Source organism: Fringilla coelebs, assembly GCF_963513975.1.
Source record: "Fringilla coelebs genome assembly, chromosome: 2".
In the NCBI taxonomy this organism is placed as follows: Eukaryota; Metazoa; Chordata; class Aves; order Passeriformes; family Fringillidae; genus Fringilla; species Fringilla coelebs.
In genome coordinates this window covers 4,310,656-4,327,558 of record NC_140029.1, presented here as the reverse complement: position 1 = coordinate 4,327,558, position 16,903 = coordinate 4,310,656, and the positions used below count along the sequence as shown (strand labels likewise).

Sequence of the window (16,903 nt, the reverse complement as noted above, 5' to 3'; positions counted from 1 at the left end):
TACTGTTCTGTGCTTCAAAGTACAACTATAATTAGAAATCTAATTATGTAAAAGTGGCACCATCTTATTCACTCCTTCTGAATGAGGATTCAGCTTCTTCCTGTGTTTAGTCCTATTGTGCCTATTTTTGCTTTCCAGATGCCTGAGTTCCCCTTGGGATTGCACCCACTAGGTGGAATTTCTCTTGTAGGGGATTTATTCTGTGCTGGCACCTGCCTCATCTAAATGCAGGAACTCAGCTCCACAGTTGAAATTTCTCCTTTCTGAAGCTCCAAGTGCCTTTCAGCTTTCTCTGTGCCACTCATTTATCTGTCTCCTGCATGCCAGGCATCTTTCCCTATTGGAGAGGGTGTCTCTCTCTTTTTTTTTAATTTCCAGGGATTCCCAGAGCTCTCTTTTGAGTCTCTCCTGATTGATATTTAGAATAAACACCTTCCCACCTTGCATCTTTTCAAATTATCTACAGAGAGAAGGAAAAAAGAGTCTATTTTGTGCTCCAAACTATCATATAACGCAGTGGCAGAGTTAGACAGGAGAGCTCGTGGCTTAGCATTGGGATTGCAAGTTCTTTCTGCAGGATGAAAGAATCCATCTTGTGCAAATGAAGGCTGCCCTGAAATCTGCCTTATCACTGCTCACTGGCATCTCCTCCAGTAGGGTCACCTTTTCAAAAACTGATCCCTTACCAGCCTTGCTTTAGGAAATCCTGTCAGAATCTACTGCATTCAAGATAGAGTGGAACATCCAAGTGTCTGTCTGTGTCATGCAAAACTGACCAATTTGTTTTTACAAGTGGGCTCTATATGCAAATACAAATCAGATTGGTGATATTGGAATATATCCTACCATTTACTGGGAAACAAAAATCATGTGTTAGGCTTATCTGCTCTCCAACAGAGGATAGGAAGGTACTTGAGAGAAAATGTGGGGGGACCTTTAAACCACCTGGAGACTTCAATCCCTCCAGTGAGAGCTGAATAGACCATGGCAGAAGTGATTAATCTGGTGCTCTGACTAATACAGGCTCTTTCAGTGATACAGATTCTTCAGTTTAGGGCTGGAGTAGGATTCCATGGAGTCACATGGATGGCAGAACCAAGATTATCACAGGCACCTGGGTTTGGAGGTCTTTGCTAGAAAGACCTGACCAAATGACATAAAGCATTTACTAAGCTGGATCTGTATTAAGTATAGACATGTGTTACTATAAAGGAGTTATGGGAATTTTTTTTTTCACTGTTTGCTCAGTTCTTTTTATAACTTTATAAATAATTTTTGCCATGGCTGTAATAATAAATTTAGGGATGCTAACAGAACCTGTCTGTGTTCCAGGCAGAAATTTAGTCTCTGGAAATTTCATCAAGGCAGATTACTGATAGATTAGGCTGTATGAGGAGTGCTGCCTCAGCAAGTGCAGAAGTGAACAGATCTGTATCCAAAACACCAAAAGGAGTTTCTCATTTTACTTTCGGGTGCAAACCACTTACTTTGTTCAACCTGGCGGTATTTTCTTTGAAGACAAGAAACATTTCATTGTTTTATTTATTTATTTTATTAGAGCTGCCATCAGCATCCAGATTAGCTTTGATTACCTTCCCTGGGCGCCGCGTTCGACTCGGTGTCGCTGTCGAATCGCGCCGCGCGCTGCTGCAATCCCTCAGGTTTTTAAGGTCTGTTCTTTTTATTCTTCCTTTTGTCTTGCAGTTTTCAGTGAAGAGCTACACGCCAGTCTCTATTTTGTCAATGCATCTCTGCAAGAGGTAGTGTTTGCTAGCACCACAGGGACCCTGGTCCCCTGTCCAGCAGCGGGGATCCCCCCGGTGACGCTCAGATGGTACCTAGCGACGGGCGAGGAGATCTACGATGTCCCAGGGATCCGCCACGTCCACCCCAATGGCACTCTCCAAATTTTCCCCTTCCCTCCTTCAAGCTTTAATAACTTAATCCATGATAACACTTACTATTGCACAGCTGAAAATCCTTCAGGGAAAATCAGGAGTCAGGATGTTCACATTAAGGCTGGTAAGTTGAATCTTTTTTTTGGGTTCACACAGGATTGAGGGAATTTGGGTGTTTCAAAGAGTAGCAGCAGATATCAGTCAAGGGAGGTTGGCCAGAAGTGTAACCTCTAAACTCTAAGTAATATAATGAATCCTCTCCTCTCATATTTTGGTGCTGAAAAGTTAGCTTTCCAAAGACCAGTTGAGCACAAATATGAGGAGAAACGAGCTGATAATCAAATCAATAATCAAACCATGCTTGCACATTAAAGAACTGTATGGGAAGAAGATGGATTTTGTACATGGGCTGGAAGAGGAGAGGATGATTGGCCTAAAATCACAGCTCTCTTCATTTGTTTGTGGTCACCTGTGTTCTGTTTTGAGAGAGAAATTTGTGTCCCCTGCAATGATTCAGAAGCTGATGTGGGCCCACAAGCAGTGCTTTCTCTTTAAGCTAAAACATGCAAATGAGCAGGATTTGCATCTGTTTTCTGTACTGACTGGGTCAGCCAGTGGGGAATTACAGAGGGATCAAAATCAGGCCTTTTGTTAAAACACACAAACACACAATTACACAGCTTTTGAAGACTTTGGTCTATCTGCTTCACTTAATTAAAATATTCAAACAAACAAACAAAAAATAGTCTGGGAGCTGACCCTTGAAAGTGCAAATCTTTGGAAGCTCTTTGTTTTTGGTGGAGCTATGCTTGGCTTTTCTCAGAAGAGAACAACCTTTCCTCTAGAGATTTGTCTTCACAGGAGGTTCACATGGGAAAAAAAAAACCAAACTGTGAAGAGTTAGCATTTGCCTAAGACTTTCTTTTTAAATAATAAAATGCACTCTCTTCTTAACAATAAGTTAACATTCAGAGATCTGTAGTTTGTAGGCAGCTGGGAAGCAAGAATAAAACCCAGGTTTCCATAAAATTCATGTCTCATTAAAATTTTAGTCTAGGAAAGTGGGTTTTCTTGCACAAGAAGCCTCCAGTAGAAGCAAGTTATCATGTTACATATATGGGGAGTTCTATGATGTTCTATGCTTCCTATGAAATTATTTAGTTGTCCATAAAAAAAAACAACTTGAAAATCAAAGATTCATATGAACACATTGTAACCAACTTTATGTTTGAAACTCCTTTCTGTTTTTTGAGGTTTTGGTTTTACTGTCATGGATTTGAGGGCAAGTTGTCTGGTAGAATTATATTTAGAGACAACATAATGGGGTTTTTTTTTTTTGTCTCTTCTGGATTTGTTACTGTGTCTCCATTTTAAATATCTTTTGGGCAGTACTTTTTTCCAGGATTGCTTTCCAGTTTTTACATTTCTTAGATAAACTAATGTGGTGACACAAAGAAAGCTAAACCTTGCAGTGTTGCTGGCTAAGGCTCTGAGCTGGTGTTCCTTTAGGTGTCAAACATTCATCCATCGAAATCCAAAACATTTCTCCCACTGCTTGAGAAATGAACCTTGCAAACAAAAAAAGGACCTTGGAAAAGGACTTTGCTCTTGGTAGTGTAGGTGCTTGGCTCACAAGTTAACAACTCTTTTTATTTTGCCAAAAAAAAAGGAGTTGTTAACTCCTTTTCTTTCCTTTTGTAACCTTTTACCCCACTTCCATTAATTTCCCAATTTAACTCAATTTCTCAGTTAATTGGAGGTTTGGATAACGAGTTCCCTTCCTTCACATGAGCTAATGCTGTGTCAGAGCTGTCCCTGTGCCTGATGGCAGGCCACAGCTATCAGTGAGCATCTTTTCCAAGGGCTGTGAAACCCCTCAATCACAGGAAAACACAATTTGGAGAATCTTCTGTGCATGGCAGTCAAGTGCATTTTATGCTCAGATGATAAACCCTGGGTTGCTCATATTTGAAATTAGAAATTCCATTTCTTTATGTGGTGCTTGCAAATTATTTCTGTTCAAGTGAAATCTAAAAACTATTTCAGGCTGGCATGAATAACATGGTTTTGAGGTTTTTTGGGGTTTTTTTTCTAATTTCCTGCTTCCAGTTGCAGTCCAACAGCAATTGGTTTCCTAAAAATACAGAAGAAATCAGTGGATAATCTGGTCATAGCTCAAAGACTAATATGGTTCTGCACATTCTCAAAGTTACCTTGAGAAAGTCTGGAGCTCATTTACCCCTTTTCCCAGGAATATGGGCAGCAATTGTAATTGTGGTTTTGCATGTAATTTGGGATATAGTGCAACAAATATTCCCAAACTCCTCTCAAAAAATCATAACCCCCAACCTGGACACCCAAATCTAATCCTCTTCCATACCAGTCCCACATGGGAGTAAAAGTCTCCATTTTATATTCAAGCTCTCTTGTGCAATCATGGCAGTGAAGAGTCTACTTTTTTTTCTTTTCTTTAGCAAAGGCTGACATTCTCATAGAAATTAATGACCTGGGGACTTGGGATTTAAAAAAAAAATAATAGAAAAAGTAAAAATCAGCAATTTATTCATGGAAACTGTCAAAACTGTGATCTGGAAATAGCTGAGGAGCCTCGTAAATCACAATAATGTAAATTTTTTTTAAGCAAGGAAATGAATAAACTTCTTTCCAGTTTTTGTGCCCCACATTTTTTCTGTGTAGGATTTTATTGACAAAATCAGTTGGGCAGATTTTCAAAGCGGCCAAGTGTCACTATAGGACATGAAATAACACAACACAGTCATGCTGCTTCCTTTAAGGTAAAAAGCACTTTTTAATTTCTGACTCCAACATTTATAGATTTCTAAAAGTGACAGTGGATTGGAGGGTGACAGTGCCGCCTCTCCAGTGACACTGGACAAACCAAGAGTCCATCAAATTTCTCTTCTTCCATAAAAGAATGCAAAACAATGAGTTATTTACATAAAATGTGTAAAAAAAATTGTTACAAGAGTGTAAACATCAGAAAGCTGAAAAAAATCAAAGTTACAGCCAAGTGCTCTGAAAAGTGCAAACACCTTCAGCAGTGAGTTGGGATATTGCTGCTGAACAGGCCTTTCCTGGGAATGGTGGCTGGAGCAAGAGCACAGACACAAACCAGCCTCATCCATGGGCCATTCCTTGGGTGTAGGACAAGGAGAGGGAACTGCTTCACCACAGGGCAGCCAAAAGTCACGGCATTAAAGGTGCTCATAGTATCACTTGAACAGTCATAACAGGGTTAACAATCCTCACCTTTGATTAGCAATCAATGATTGCCTTTTAAAAACCAGCAGTGTCTATCTTGTAATAGAAAATGGATAATTTTTTTCCTTTTAAAAAAGATATTTCAGTTTTAATTAAACTTACTTATTTTTGGTTAGGGCTTCTATAAGTTATATTGTTATAGCAATTTTTGGGATGGAGAACTTCAATCTTACTTTTTGCAGTGGTAACAATGGACCTGAAAATTTGATGCTGTTTACATTTTGAAGACTGCGGTTACATTTCATTACTCTGCCATTTTTTTTCTTTAAATGCACCATAAGTGGGGCAGACATTTGGAAATTCCAGCGCTGCTGGTGTTTAGAATCACTTTTTTAAACTCTGAAAAGAATTTGCCGACTTTTCAGCTGGAATCAGTGGGGCTAAATATATTTGTATAAGAGCTTCGTCTGCTTGTGGACAGGAAATGTGGGCAAGAAACGTCCCTGCGATGTGGCAGCTCAGCATTGTTGTTCTTCCCAATAACTTTTACTCTCAGGCAGATGCAGGTCTCAGGCACACTGAAATTTCCAGTGCACTCATCCCTGTTCTCATTGAAATGGTTTGTTTTGGCTGTGGTGATTCCTTTTTTTGCACCTTGACCTTGTGTTTCCATGGAGAATCTTTGTTGTGTTTGTCTGTCCTGTCTCACCCTTTCACTTGCTGTAGAAAACATCTCTCTCTTCTCTGCTCTGCCACCTTCTCCATGAACTCTTGCTCACAGAAATGCTCATCCCTCACTCTTCATGGAATTATTTCAGGATTTGCCTTCTTTCCGCTCTCCTACCCAGTGCAACTTCATCTCATCCCAACATTATCAGTTTGGTGTGGTGGGAATGATTTTTCCAGTTGTGCTTTTATCCACCTTGTCTATAAAGTTGTTCTCTTTTCTCTTTTCCCATTATATTAATTATTTCAGTCTCAAGACAAATACTATGCTGATTCTAAACATTTTTTGAATCATGTTGGATTTTATTATAACATGTTTTTTAAAAATACAGTTGTGGCTTTGTTCCTGGTTTGTTTTTTTTCCATTTACTGATCTCTTTCAGGACTGGTCAATCAAATGTAGCTCTCCTCTCACTCTCATTTCTCTGTGTTCCTGATACACATTTCTTTTTTCCTCTCTGTCACCTCCATCGATTTTCTCCTTTGGTTCTGACTTCTTCAAAATCCTGAATGACACTGACCTTCCCTTCTCCCCTCTGGATGTCTAATTCACACACAGCACCTGCATGTACCTCTGTGCTCTTTGACAGAGCACAAAACCCTTTGTGAAGGGAAATGTGGCTGGGGAAACTGCACAAGTAACATGAAACATAACACCATTTACCCACATAAATATGCAGGTCCTACCAGAGCCTCCCAGAATTAGGTGAGGAAAGAAGACAGAGTAAGAGATGCAGATTTTGAGGAAACAAAAAATCTGGGAATGTGTTGTCTTGTTTTTTAAGTTCTTCTGAGCCTTCTGATGTTTACATTCTTGAAACAAACGTTCTCACGTGCTTTTCTGTAAATACTTATTGTTTTGCATTCTTTCCTGAAAAAAGAAAAGTTTAATCAACTGTTAGTTTGTCCAGTGTTATTGGAGAGGTAGGGCTGTCACCCTCCAATCCACTTTGGAAAACCTATTGAGAGGAGTAGCGGATTTGTCTTTACAAACAGGCTGTGTGTCTGCTGGTAGATAAAACCAGCACTGGGAGATAAAAGAAACAATGGGAAGGATTCCACTGATTGATGAATGGAAAAAGAGACTTGCTTTTACAAATAAACTTTTGGTTGGCTGATAAACGAAAATAGGCATTTGAGATGAGAGAAACGACGGGGAAGAAAAACCCCTAAATTCAGTAAGAATTAAAAATTAAAAGGGAGGGTTATACATTAGAGGGAAATCTTTGGGAAATCTCTGGTATCAGGCATTCTGAGAAGTCTGTACCTCTCAAGTTCCTCAGCCAATGGGGAAAGAGAGAAGGGAAATGTGCCCAGGAAATTGGGATAAAAAGGAGGCTGCATCCTCCAGAAATTGGAGAGACGCCAGGGGAATGCCCCATGGCCTCCCCTTTATTGGAATAAAGCCAAAGGACTCCTCTGACTCCTTTTTGGACATAAACCTCTGGTGTTTGTGGATTAATTTTCCTAACACTAAAAATGTTAAAGTCAGAAATTAAACACCCGTGTTTTTACCTTAAAAATTCCAGTATCCGCATTGTTTTATTCCGTATCCTATAACAACAGGAACGCTTTTGTACCAGCTTGTGTGTGTGTGCCATTCACTGAGATGAGAGCTGCCAGCCTGATCCTGGGGGCACTTTGCTGAGGCAGTGGCTGAGATGTGGGGCTGCAATTTCTGTAACAATTTGTGTGACAAAGGCTCCTCTTGTCCCTGCAGTTTTACGGGAACCCTATACAGTCCGTGTGGAGGACCAGAAAGCCATGAGAGGCAATGTAGCAGTGTTCAAGTGCATTATCCCCTCCTCTGTGGAGGCATACATCACTGTTGTCTCATGGGAGAAAGACACAGTCTCGCTTGTCTCAGGTAGGCTCTTATGGCTTTTTATTTTGTTTTTCCCAGCTGGCAATGGCAGAGATGTGTTGTATTTGTGCAGTGCCTGACGAAGGCAGGAGTGGTGGATCTGACTCCATGTTCTCAGAAGGACATGGAGTCAGATTTATTTTATGATACTGTATTATATTAAAGTCATTTATATTTTATGATACTATATTAAATTAAAGAATACCAAACTATACTATACTAAAAAATACAAACAGGCTACTTACAGAAGGCTAAAAAGATAATAATGAAAACTTGTGACTCTCTCCAGAGTCCTGACACAGCTTGGCCCCCATTGGCCAAAGAGTGAAAACAACTCACCCCAGAATCCAATGAAACATTCACCTGTGGGTGGACAATCTCCAAACACATTCCACATGAGCACAACACAGGAGAAGCAGATGAGAAAATAATGTTTTCCTTTTTCTCTGAGGCTTCTCAGTTTCCCAGGAGAAAAATCCTGAGCGAAGGGATTTTTCAGAAAATATGAATGTGTCAGAGATGTTTCCTATTTCTTTTTTCTCCCTCCCAAATGCCTGATGTTTACTTTGGTTCAATTATAACTGAGTGGGTTGTCATCCTCCCAGTGATGTATTTCACTTCAGTATTGCTGCATCCCTGTGACTCCGTGTGTGTGACATGAAGACTTCAGACAGCCCTGCTTTTCTAGCCTGCTTGAGGGGAAAATAATATGTTTTTTGTTTTATACCAGACATAAAACCAGCTTTTGGGTGCTGTGGCAGTGGGTTTGCATTTTAACTTTGATAAAGAGCTCCTGCATGCCAAGGAAATTTGAGTGTCATAAACATGTGCTCGGTTGTAATTGTTTTTAGTAGCGATGTTACTCATGGATTAGAAGAAATCCCGAGTCTAAATTAGTTTGGTTATGTTTAAATGAGGTATGTAATCAATATTTATAGTTTCAGAGCATTTTAATCCCAAATATCTTCACAGATAACAGTGGAGGCTTAAGCACTGCCATAAGCTGAACATATTGAAGTGGAAAGATCTGTACTAAAGCAGTTATGTGCATTATAATCTATTTACTGACAGAGGGAGAAAATGTGAGGCATTGTTCAGGAATTTGGGCAAAGAAAATCTAACATTTTAAAGCATAAATATTGTAAGAAATTCATGGGAGAACAAATAGGTAGGAGAAATATTTTCAGTATAGTACATATCTGAATTATATGTAATGCAGAGTGCAGCTGTTGTTACACATACAAATGATTTATGTGTGCAGAAATTGGAAATGTATTGTTCCAGGGCTGTGCAGAATGGGAAAAAAATAGTTTGAGTTAAATGTGTCTGCAGAGTCTACTTAGGAGTATGTTTGTGTTTATGATGCTCAAGCGTGTGGAAATGTTTCTGTACACCTCCTCAGTATATTAATAATTTTTATTTTCTTACAAATTGTGTCATTGATGGCAATACTGTGTCTCTATATTATAGATTTAATTTCTCTCTGTTTTATGGACTCCTGACATCACTTTGAAATGTTTTTTCCAAAAATTGCAATTCAAAGAAATTTCTAAGCATTTGGTAGATATTTAAAAGCCATGTAATTGATGATCAGTTGTTCTATGTTGCACAGTCTAAGTAAGTTTGGTAAATTCACTTCCTTCTTATGCTCTTGGATTTTGATATCATAATTTTTTGTCATTGAGCAACTGCAGCTGGGTGTGTTTGCACAAAGAGGTCTGGAATACCTGAATTGCTGGACTCACCAGCACTTCAGCCAACACAGGTCAGAGCTTTATTTAAATGCAAAAAACACAAACTTTCCAATATTCTGTGTATATTGATGAAGAATTATGCTTAAGGTTCTCTAAACTGTGATTGCAACTATTTAACACAACAGTGGATGGATGGATGTGTTTATTTTGCTTCATCTTCAAATAATCTGCTATGTGGTGCATGTGCATCTGTAGGTGTGAGTCTTGGCTGGAGGAAAAAACATTAATTTCTTCATGATTAACAACCTTAATTTTTTTCCTAAGCTTGTTCATTCTCTGTTATAAGAAAATATGTGTGTTTTCTCTGGAAACATAGGCTGAGAAGACATAATCTGAGTTTCTTCTACCTCTGTGATATCTGAGACTGGCTTAATCCTATCTAGACCTTGGAAACAGGAGTAGGGGACACCCAGGTCTCTGTGATCTCCTTTTTAGGGAAAAAATATGGCAACCCTTCAAAACATCATGGCTGCCACTCACAGATCATTTATTTTTTATCATCCTATATTGGTTTTAATCCCAAATTTTGGGGGAATAAAACTGTGTAATAGCATTTAACTACTTGGATCTAAATCTATTTTTTTCCTTAATGCACCCTCTGACAATGGTTCACAAGGCTACAATCATTAAAAATCTATTACAAACTTTAGGAAGTTTCTTGTTATCTCACAATCCCTCAATTCTGCAGTTGAGATTTTAAATGAAAGCAAAACATAGTTCATTAGAACAGATGCTATAAAAAACCCCATTTATTGTAATTTTTTAGTGTGCAAGACCAGATTCTTGCACACAAGAAAATATTGGAAGCTCTTAAGTACTGGAAAATATCAAATTGTCATTTATTTTCTTCTTTTTTTTTTTTTTTCTTCTTCTAAATAACTGATTTGTTGGTTATTCATTAACATCTTCAAAAAGGAGGGCCAGCTTGAGGGAAAACCTCAACTGTAAAAGGAAAGGAGTTATAATGATATATATAAAATATATATAATATATTATATATTATAGTTATAAATATATTTGAGAGTGATGCTTAACATGGTTTGAAGAGGACAAGGTTTTTGTGGGGAAAAAAGGTAGTATTTACTTGGAAAGTAAGAAAAGCAAGGAGAAAAAGAAAGTGTGTGAGTAGCAAGGATAAAGACAAGAACATTTTCTGAAGGGAGCTGACAGGAAAGATGGGGAGAGACTTTTTACAAGGGATGGAGTGACAGGACAAAGGGGAATGGCTTCAAATTGTCAGAGAGCAAGTTTGGACTGGATATTAGGGAGAAATTCTTTACTCTGAGGGTGGTGAGGGCTTGGAACAGATTTCCCAGAGCAGCTGGGGCTGCCCCAGGATCCCAAGGCCAGGTTGGACACTGGGGCTGGAGCACCTGGGACAGTGGGAGGTGTCCCTGCCATGGCAGGGGTGGCACTGGAAGAGCTTTCAGATCCCCTCCAACCCAAACCATTCTGTGATATTTTTTCATTTCCACTGAAATGATGCAACCATTTCAAACAGAAGCCAGAGAAGCCTTTTTTTTTTTTTTTGAAGGACTTAAACCCCAATGCAATTCTTCCAAAAACAACCTAGAGTAAATATTTCATCTGCCTGTCATTCTGACTATGAGGATAGAGAGATCTGGAGATGTAAGATGAACCAAAATCCTTTATTTCTTTTTCTTTCTTTTTCTTTCTTTTTCTTTTCCTTCCTTTTCCTTCCTTTTCCCTCCTTTTCCCTCCTTTTCCCTACTTTCCTTCCTTCCTTCCTTCCTTCCTTCCTTCCTTCCTTCCTTCCTTCCTTCCTTCCTTCCTTCCTTCCTTCCTTCCTTCCTTCCTTCCTTCCTTCCTTCCTTCCTTCCTTCCTTCCTTCCTTCCTTCCTTCCTTCCTTCCTTCCTTCCTTCCTTCCTTCCTTCCTTCCTTCCTTCCTTCCTTCCTTCCTTCCTTCCTTCCTTCCTTCCTTCCTTCCTTCCTTCCTTCCTTCCTTCCTTCCTTCCTTCCTTCCTTCCTTCCTTCCTTCCTTCCTTCCATCTTTTCTTTTGTAATATTAACAAAAACAAACAACCAAAAATGCCCAATGTTTTTCCTCTTCTAGGGTAAAATTATCCTGCCTTTTAGAAAGAGAGTTTTAGAAGGGTGTCCCTTTATTAAACTGTACAATGATTTTGGTCTTGCCACAGTGTGCTATCCTGGTCCTATCTGTATATTTGGTTTCCAGGGAGCACAGTGATGTCCACAGTAATCCAAGTGTGTAATAAATACAGCTGGGCAAGAGCATCTTCTGTTTCCTGGCTGCAATTTTATGTCATGCCTCCAGGTTATTGTAAAGTAATTGGGAGTTGAAACATATTAAGACCTATTACCAGAGCTTTTCCAAGGAGTATCCCAATAAATCACCCTCCATGTTCAGTAAAGGGGAAGGTGCCCATGTTTGGAGCCAGAAATATCAATTTCTGTGAAGTTTCCATGTGCAGCCTGGAAAGGTGTGCAGGGGCTTGTCTGTCTGTTAGGAAACAGTTCCAGAATTAGGGTTTTGCTCCTACATTTATTCTTCTGATATGACAGCAAACCTGAGTGTGAAAAGCTTTTACAGGGTCTCCTCTAGGGGCAAAGGTAGCAAGAAAAATTTTAAAAATAATTTAAAAAACAATTATTTGGATGAATCTATTTTGAGGAAAATCAGAAAACACTGAGCTCCCACAGCAAATACAGAGAAATCTTTTCATACTGGAAAACTCAATTTTGAGGAACAATGGTGAGATGGCATATTCATCTCTCTCCACTGGACACAGCTGTTTAACAATCAGACTTTGCAGTGGTGTCTGACAAGCTCTGAAGTGTCAGCAAAATTAAGGATTGATGGTAACTCTGAGAAGTCTCAAGGGGCTCACAAAGTGCAGGTAACTGCTGTACCAAGCTCTGCAGCTACAGCTACAGGATCTCTTTTCCTAAAATCGTTCTTTTCTGAAGAATTTTGCATTGTTAGTCAACTTGAAACCGTCTGAAATTAATTTGAATTACAATAGGGAGAGCAAGGCAGCGCAGTTTGCTCTTGTACCTGTAACCAAATCCTACATGCTTTCATTAATGGCACTAAACATAAAATCTCCAATCAGCCTAGAGCATTGTGTTCATCCTACAATCACCCTAGAATGTCTGATGGATAGCTGCACATAGCTTGCTCAAAGGTCAAACTTCCTTTCCCTCTTCCTGCTTTCCTTCACAAACTATTTCTAAAAAAAAGAGAATTTTGGAATCAGCTTTGTGCTGACCTTGTGACCACTGAAAGCAGACTAAGCCCTACAGGACCAAACAGCTCAGCAAAGCTGAGTTTTTTGTATAACATCCCAAAAATTAATTAAAAAAAATAAATAAACCCAAGGGACAATAGGAAAGTAAAGTGCCACAGAACAGATTGTGCTTCTCCTCCTGTTGAGAAACTGCAAGGCAGAGGGGAGTCAAGTGCTTGGCTCATTTCTTCTTCACACACTGAACTGTAAACTGGACTAGAAAGGAAAGTGAAATCACTGCTGATTGGGCTGTGCCCAGGTGAAAGCACAGAGCAGAGCCCACTCATGTCTTAATTAGTCCCGGGGAGAGCAAAGGATGGGTGTGGTTGTAGGAGAAGGGATTACTGGAAGTGAAGGTCAGTGTCAGGGATCAGCAAAGAGAGAGGAGCAGAATGAGGAATGGATGTAAACAAAGCCTGAAGAATTAGCTTGGGTCTGTCACTGCACTCTGCATTTCTGTTAGGAATGCCTCCTTTCCTGATCCTAACTGCCAGGGATTTTGAGTTTTTCTGTGTTTCTGAACAGTGCCAAGAGAAGGATCATGAGTAAGTTCGTGCCCTGACCTTTTTGAATTCCCATTTTCCTGTCTAATGACACACCATGCAAGAATCTCTGTGATTTATACATGGCCTGTGACTGCTTAAAAAAAAAAAAAAAGTAGAAAAGGGGAGAGACAGATAACAGCAGCTGTGCACAATGGCATATTTGAGTGTGCACTGGCAGAACAGCAGGAAAGGTGGGTGAGCATGGATGGAACATGGTTCTCTGAAGGAACCCTGTGATTGACATGCTGGTGACAAGTGATGAGCCTTCCAGCCAGCCTCCTTCCCATCAGCCAGGAATTAGTCACACTGGACCACAGCTTGAGGAGTGTCACTGATGTACACTGACCTACATTTGGCCTAATGAATGGCATTATTTATTTACACACAGTTCCTCAAGTATTGTCTTTTAAAGGCTCGGGGGCTCTTGGATCCTCTCTGCACAAAGGGCTTTTCTGAGCTGCTCTGGTTGGCAGTCAGCAGCCAGAGTTTGCCAGGAGTTCTCACGTGGGGACATCTGAAACACAGCACTGCAGCTTTGGGCTCTGCTGGGCTTTGGAGATGACAGCAAGGGCTCAGTTTGCACAGGGCTGGTTTGTCCGCCACGAGGTTTGTACATAGTGTAAGAAAAAACTGGTCCTGTGTGAGGTCCTGAATTCCTGATCAGAATTAGATTGTTGTTGATGACCACAGGGATTAAGTCCAGCCATTTGACTGAGGCTGGGTCTAGTAAAGATGAGCAGTGATGGTTCTGGCTTTGCTTTGATGTCAGTGCTTAACCACAGCTGCCAAAACCCCAGCATTCAACATATATTTAACCTATGTCCCTGAATGCTCTACATGCAAAGATTTCTTCTGGTTCCAGGTGGAGTGAGATGAAGATTAATTTTTTATGATTAAATATTAGCAACATATATAAAATTTTAATAAATCTGCGTGAAAAACTACCTTCTACCAAAAACATGTCAGTGAGGTTTAATTCTTCTCTTCAGAGTTGTATCAGCACTCAGGAAGTACAGCAGGCAAATCTCTCCCTGTGCTGAACTTCCCTCACTCCCTGGAAAGCTGATGGGAGCAGCATTCAGCCACACTCAGGTCAGGCTGCAGGTTTGCTGTTACAGTAATGTGTTTTCTGAGCTTCCTAAAGTGCACTTGCCCATCTCTGAAGACAATGTATTGCTTCCTCACTTTCTCTTGCAGCAAGGTTGTTTTCCTGAGGGACCTAGGAAAAAATTATTTACTGCATTATTTAAGAAATGTGCAGTTTTCCACGTTTTTCCTGAGAGCTCTGCTCTCTTAAGAGGACAATATCTTATAGCACCAGAAAGTGGAGATGGTAAAAAATTAGCACTTCCTGCTTGTGCAAACAATTTTCACACTTTCCTCTGTCTGATGAACTAAAATTCTAATTGAGTGAGGCCATGTACTTCAAACAGTTCTCTGAAGGAAATTATAAGTAACAAGCAATAGGACAAGAAGAAATGGCCTCAAGATGTGCCAGGAGAGGTTTAGGTTGGGTATTGGGAAAAATTTTTTCACTGGGAGGGTGGTCAGAACACACTGCTCAGGGAAGTGGTGGAATTGCCACCCCTGGAAGTGCTGAAAACACACCTGAATGTGGTACTTAGGGAGATGGATTTAAGGTTGGACTCAGTAATCTGAGAGGTCTTTTCCAACCTAAAGCATTCCTCTCTTCTCTGGGCTCCATTTTTGTTTCCTATTCCATTACATTGAAATATTTTGATCAAGTGAATAATTTTAAAGTTATTTCTCTGGGATGGGTAGCACTGGATGCAAGGATTTCAACAGCCTGATGTGAATCAGGAGCTGGGAGCCAGTTGAGGGGATGAAAATGGAAAGCATCTGATCCACATGTCAAAAAATCACTTTTTGGTAGCACAGAGGAAGGTGAGCAACGTGGTTGTAGCACAGGAGGGGTTTCTGATCATTTACTCAGCACAGGGAAGTGAAATGCAGGTGTTGACATCGCAGAGACTGGTAGACTGGTATTTCCTTGTAGAGGGAACTCATGGATTTTCCTCAGTGTGACTGGACATTTTGGCTGGTCTGAGGGCAGGGAACAATGGTGGCTGTTTGTGAGAGATGGAGGAGAAAAATATCTCTGAGTGGGGTGTTGTGGTGGTTAAAATCCAGAAAGTCAAAATTTGGTCTGTCTCACCATACCCAGCAATTTTAATTCTAATGGGATTCACAAATAGGAGCTGTGACATTTCAGTAACAAAGCATGTCTAACAGAAAAGTGTATCATAATTTTTCTTTCCCCTCTGTTGCTGCTGAGTTTTGGGCAGCCCTTTATTTCCATCAATGGAAGGGACTCTTTCCCTCTTCTCACTTTAAAACAAACCAAAATAAAAAACCCAAACCCAACAACCCCTGAATCCTCTTTCTCAATTTTTTTGCCTCAACTCTTTAATTTATTTCCTCTCTACTTAAATTAAAGCATGTAAAAGACTTGATTGGAGTCAGGTTCTCCTTAGAATTACTTTTGCCTTCTTGAGAATTAAACAGAGAGAGAGGATTTCAAATCTGCTTCTGGGTAAATGCTTCAAATACTTATTTTTTTAATGATTTATGCCCTTCTCTGTCTTTCCATCTCTGTATCCATCAGTGTGTGTATACATATACATATATATACACACACACATATATGGGCACTTATCACATCTCTCCATGGGCCTGAGGCTCTGTTGGACCATGCATAACTTTATCCAATCTGATGCCCAAACTGTTCTGTTTTACCACCTTGTTATTGATGTTGCCAGTCATGAAGAGGTTTCTTTCAGCATGGCTGAATTCAGTGACACAGTTAGTCTTTCACTGGAAATATCTGTGTCACATTATTTTCTCTCCAGATGCGCTTGAAATTTCTTTCATTTTCCTGGGTGAAACCCATTTTATCACCTGGCCAGCTTTTTCCAGCCCTCGTGGTTTCTGTAATATTAATTCTCTCTGGGGCTTGAAGAGCCTTCAAATAAATATGGCTTGCATTTAAATGAACTTGATGTTTACCAACTCTTTATTAAAGTGAAATAAGAGCAGGCTGACTGCTAACCTTCCCAGGTGCTCACTCAGCATTCTTCCATTTTGTCTTTGCTGTTATTTCACCGTTCTTCAGGCAGTTTTTTTGGTTCATAGATATTTTCTTGAATACTTAAGGCAATATTTTAATCTCTTTGGTTTAATTGCATGATTTGGGGTGGGGGTGTCTGATTTTATAGACAGCAAAGCTCAGCGCTGTCAGATTTGGTATCAAAATTCTACAAGCAGGGACGTGCTTTGATGAATCAGTGTGCTGCTTTTAGGTCCAGTTTTATGATTTATTTTCATTTTTGCTTTTTGAAATAGCGATTGTAGTGTTGTTTTCTTCCTCATAAATCTCCCCTGCCAGGAGCTTGTGATCTTGTCACCTTGCTGAGCAGCAGTGGATAAGTAGGTGACCACACTAAGCGCTGTGTGCTCGAGGTTTCCCATCAAAACCCAGCCTAACCTGAGCAAACACCAACGAGCTGTGACAGCTTTGATGTGAGGGGACAAAATTGATGCATGAGATTCATTTTAATGAGCCTGTGCCTCGCCACTGGGGATCCTTTCTGCCTGTGGACGTGG

The 16,903-nt window shown here is 40.0% G+C and overlaps 1 protein-coding gene across 1 annotated transcript in view; it reads left to right on the top strand.

Moving 5' to 3' along the window:
- DSCAM (DS cell adhesion molecule) overlaps window positions 1–16,903 on the top strand; it is a gene marked incomplete at both ends in the record, with an annotated part of 453,784 nt that overhangs the window by 60,958 nt on the left and 375,923 nt on the right. Inside the window, 2 exons of the mRNA XM_084226422.1 lie at window positions 1,705–2,022; window positions 7,567–7,713. Of these exons, the coding sequence (XP_084082548.1) occupies window positions 1,705–2,022; window positions 7,567–7,713 (465 nt within the window). The remainder of the gene's footprint in view (window positions 1–1,704; window positions 2,023–7,566; window positions 7,714–16,903) is intronic.